Source organism: Oryx dammah, unplaced genomic scaffold, assembly GCF_014754425.2.
Source record: "Oryx dammah isolate SB20612 unplaced genomic scaffold, SCBI_Odam_1.1 HiC_scaffold_13, whole genome shotgun sequence".
In the NCBI taxonomy this organism is placed as follows: Eukaryota; Metazoa; Chordata; class Mammalia; order Artiodactyla; family Bovidae; genus Oryx; species Oryx dammah.
In genome coordinates this window covers 8652807-8657640 of record NW_024070197.1, presented here as the reverse complement: position 1 = coordinate 8657640, position 4834 = coordinate 8652807, and the positions used below count along the sequence as shown (strand labels likewise).

Here is a 4834-nt window from a genome sequence, read left to right as displayed (position 1 = left end):
GGAGCAGAAAGATCGGTAGTAAGTGGGAGACACTGGGGCTCCGCTCCCCTCCACTGGATGGAGGGACTGGGGAGACAGGAAGAAGTGTACAGACACAGGCTTTTTGGAGGCAAAATCAACCAGGCTTTGTGGTGAATTAGAGTTAGGGGAAGAGAGAAAGGTGTTCGAGGATTCTAAACCCCTTTCTCAGGTGAGCAAAACTGAGGCTCAGAGAAGGAAAGCTCTTTGCCCGAGATCACACAGCCAGCCTCTCAACTAGAATTTCAACCATGACTGTCCCGCGTCTAAGCTCACATGCTTTCTCCAACACCAGATGTCTGTTCTTTCTACACTAACCCTTGATGTTCACAGTCAGGCTCAAGGCCTCAAGAACAAGAACATTCAATTTGACTGATCCATGGTGATGTGTGGCAGAAACCAACGCAACATTGTAATTATCCTTCAGTTAAAAATAAATAAATTTTAAAAAGCATTTTTAAAAAAAGAACACAAGTTTTAATAATGCCCACATATCTCTAGCTGGAAACTCTCTCCTGTAATCTCACTGCCAATATCTAACTACCTATTTGGGTGTCTAACAGGCAAACTCAGTGCATCCAACACTCAACTCCTGTCTTATCCTAAACTCTCACCACCCCCACCCCACCCCGACCTCAACAGCGTCTTCCCCATCAGTTACTGGAGCTCCAGATTCCAGCTGTTCAGCCGTCTTGTGGTCACCCCTGACTCTGTTTTTCCTCTCACTCTGCATACCCAGCCCACTGGCAAATCTGGTCAGCTCTGCCTTCAAGATACAACCAAGATATGCTTCTCACTGCTGCCTCTGATGGGGCGTCCCAGGTGGCTCAGTGGTAAAGAATCACCTGCAATGCAGGAGACGAAGAGACGCGGGTTCGATCCCTGGGTCGGGAAGATCCCCTGGAGTAGCCAATGGCGGCCCACTCCAGTATTCTTGACTGGAATATTCCACGGACAGAAGAGCCTGGGGGGCTACAACCCATGGGGTAGCAGAGTTGAATGCAACTGAGCATGTGTGCGTGCACACACACACACACACACACACACACACACCCCTCCTATGACGTTTATACCATGATCACAGTCACCACCATCGCTCACCCCGATTTTTGCAGACACCTCCTCACTGTCCTCTTGCTTCCATCCTAGCCGCCTTCAGTCTAGTCTCAACTCAGAAGCTGCAGCGGTTGTTAAAATCTAAGTGAGAACCGGTCCTTCCACTTGCCAAGAGTTTTCCTGTGGCTCCCACCTCATTCCCAGTAAAAGCTGGGGGAGTCCTCCCTGTGGCCCAGGATGCTGTGTGAACTGACCGCACCCCCTTTCTCGCCTCACATCCAACCCCTCTCCCGTCGCTCACTGGCCCTTCCACTGCTCCTTGGACTCAGAAGGTGTGGTCCTACCTTAGGGTCTCCGCACAGCTGTTAATGCCACCTGCAACACTCTTCCTCCAGATATTCACACGGCTTTCTTCCTTGCCTCCTTCAAACCTTTGCTCAAAACTCCAAACGCTAACCTCTGTGGTGGGCAAACGACTGAAATCTCTGTTTAGTTCTTGCAAATTCCAGCTCTTGCTTTTTCACCAGGCATCCTGGGGTCTCCCTCAAACTTAAATAATTTAGTCAAGCAAGGATTTGGATGGAGTCATATGCAGATTTTGGACTTTACCTGCCCTGGGCTTCCCTTCCCTCCACAGTTACCTCTATTTTCACTTTCTGACTGGTCTGCCGGCTTACAACTCTCTCCTCTCATACCTGAAGCCAGCGAGGACACAGCAGTTACAAAAGGTTCACACCCAGAAGATGCAAAGTCACACTGGGGACCTCGCCCAGTTCCCCCTATCAAGGGCTAGGCTCTCTTCCAGTTTATACTTGATTTTGATCAGTCTCCAATGTCTTCAAACAGTGGGCTACGTTTTAATGTTTTTGGCCAGAATGTTATAATTTTTTAATGTCAGACTGTCTGACGAAGCTACTCTGACATAACCGAAAGTCAGAGGCCACTCCTTTTTTTCTTTTGTGTTCCTTTTCCCACAGGGCTTGCAGTCTTCTAAAGTAGTACATCCGGATTTCTTTAGCCTATGCATCATGTTTCTGTTCTGACACCCCCTTTAGGATGTAAGTTCTATGACAGCCTGTTTTGTTATGTGATTCAGTTCCAATTACCTAGCAGTATCAGAGTGACATGATAGGCAGTCAATAAAATACATATTGAATCGGGGGACTTCCCGGGTAGCCCAGTGGATAAGACTCTGTACTCTTAATGCAGGGGGCCCAGGTTCGAGCCCTGGTCAGGGAACTAGATCCCACATGCCACAGCTAAGACCTGGCACAGCCTAAAGAAATAAATAAACTGTTTTTTTTTTTTTTTAATGTATTGAATCGGAGAAATGAATGGAGGGGTCTCCCAGGGGGCTCTGGGGCTCTGAAAAGCAGTGAAAGGGAACTTGTAGCTCTGACGTGTGGTCCTTCGTCCTCTAGAAGGATGAATCCTACCTCCGAGCCCGAGTGCCAGCCTGAGAGGATCCAGGGCCTCCACCAGCTGACCATCGCTGTGCTGTCTGTGTCCTTTGTGGTCGGCGAGGTGGCCAACGGGCTGGTGCTCTGGGTGATGGCTTTCTGAATGATGGCTTTCTGAATGCCTTGCGCTGTCACCACCATCTGGTTCCTCCCACCTGGCCTTCGCAGACGTCATGGCCTCACTGCTGATCACCATATACACTGGCCAGAGGCCCCTCACAGCTGCAGCCTGCAAGCTCTACACGGCCTTCTTGGCCATCAGCTTCTTCACCAGCATCTGGTTCCTGGTCCTCATCTCCCCGGACCGTTGCATCTCCGTCGTTTACCCAGTCTGGTCCTGAAACCACCACACCGTACAGCGAGCAGCCTGGCTGGCTGTGTGCGTGGCTCCTGGCTCTTGTCAGTTGCTCTCCAAACTTGATTTTCCAAGACATTGAAAAACAGAAGGGATGTGAATACTGCAGCTTCAAGTTTACCACAAGGGCCAGGAATGACTCCAAGGCTGTGGAGGGGAGAGTTGCGGTGACCCTCATCCACATCCTACTGGGCTTCCTGGCGCCCTTGGTGATCATTGGTACCTGTGCCCACCTCATCCTCACCTGTCTTCGGCAGGAAGGCTGTGCCCATGCCTGCCGGCTAAAGAGGCTGCTGCTCGTGCTGGTGAGCACCTTTTTCGCCTTCTGGTTCCCGTTTAACACAGTGCTGGTGGCCCGACTGTGGCAATGGCAAGCCAGATATAAGTTGCAGCCCATCCTCTGGGCTACCTTCTCCCTGGGTTGTTTCAACAGCTGCCTCAACCCTTTCCTGTATGTCTTCATCGGGCAGAGATTTCCAAGAGAAGTTTTTCCAGTCTTTACCTTCTGTCTTGGCCCGGGCATTTGGCGAGGAGGGGTTTTTCAATCAGCCTGTCCCCAAGGTGAAGCCCCCAGTGGATGATGGAAACCTTCAGATACAAGCTGGAAGCCCTCCTGCTTAGTTTGCAGCCCCTTCCGCAGGCTGACTTCCGAGACTGCCAAATCCTGCCCCTTCTTTCAGGAAGTCTTCCTGGCAATCTCTTATCTAAATGTCTCCATTAGAAACATCTAGTTCCCCCCCGCCCCCCTGCCCAGTATCTATTTCACCTTCCTTTATAGTGAGACTCCTACTTGTTTCAGGCTAATCACAAGGTTAGTCAACGAAAAAAAGGCTTCGTTCCCCAGTGTCCCTAGAGATGGCCCTGTGACTACTTCCTGCCAATAGTATGTGAGTGAAAGTAATCAATGTAACTTCCTTGAAGTGCCCTTAATGGAAGGTGCCTGCCCTCCATTCCTCCATTTCACCCTTTCCATTGTCTAGAATGAAGGTGTATCAGTTAGCTCTGCAGTGTAAAAAAATCTCCAAATCTAGAGGCTTGAAATAATAACCTTTTGTGATTTCTTTGCGTCATCACCTTGGGCAGGGCTCATCTGAGCAGTTTTCTGTTTTGGCTGGGCTTCCTCAGACATTTGTGGTCAGCTATGGATGTGAGAGTTGGATCATAAAGAAGGCTGAGTGTCACAGAATTGAAGCTTTCAAACTGTGGTGCTGGAGAAGCCTCTTGAGAGTCCCTTGGACTTCAAGGCAATCAAACCAGTTATTCCTAAAGGAAATCAAACCTGAATATTCACTGGAAGGACTGATGCTGAAACTGAAGCTCCAATACCTTGGCCACCTGATGTGAAGAGTGGAGTCATTAGAAGACCCTGATCCTGGGAAAGACTGAAGGCAGGAGAAGGGGACAACAGCGGATGAGATGGTTGGATGGCCTCACCAACTCAATGGAGATGAGTTCAAGCAAACTCTGGGAGATAGTGAAGAACAGGGAAATCTGGTGTGCTGCAGTCCATGGGGCTGCAAAGAGTTGGACACGACTGAGTTACTGAACAACAACAAATGGGCTAGCTAAGTGAGTGTTTCTGGGCGGAGTGGCTGGCCTTCAGCTAGGATGGTGGAGTTGTTCAAGCCATGTGTTAATATTTCTCATCATCCTGCAGGCTGACTGGGTTTTTTTTCACATGGTGGCTGGGAAGGGTTGCAAGAGTGAGAGGGGAAGCCTAAGATCTACACTTGACACTTTGCTCAGCATGACTAGCTTCAAGGGGTGGAAAAAGAGAGTCCACCTCATAATGGGAAAATCTGCAAAGTGACATTGTAAAGGAGCATAGATACAGAAGAACATGCAGAACCGGGGCCATTTTTGCAATCTGCCATGGAATCCGTGCTGGTGAACTGTATGGAAAGTGACACATCCCCATACTGGCCCTGGAATGCTTAACATCCAT

At 49.5% G+C, this 4834-nt stretch overlaps 1 protein-coding gene and 1 non-coding gene across 2 annotated transcripts; both read left to right on the top strand.

The window, feature by feature from the left end:
• The first annotated feature begins 2240 nt into the window (after window positions 1-2240).
• Window positions 2241-2313, top strand: TRNAK-CUU. The gene has a single exon. It is a non-coding gene; the product is annotated as a tRNA-Lys (tRNA).
• Window positions 2314-2499: 186 nt separating this feature from the next.
• On the top strand, window positions 2500-3470 carry GPR32 (G protein-coupled receptor 32). Its single transcript, XM_040253822.1, is given in 5 exon segments — window positions 2500-2685; window positions 2687-2913; window positions 2915-3353; window positions 3355-3432; window positions 3435-3470. Coding segments are annotated over 5 exon segments (966 nt in total).
• Window positions 3471-4834: the final 1364 nt, after the last annotated feature.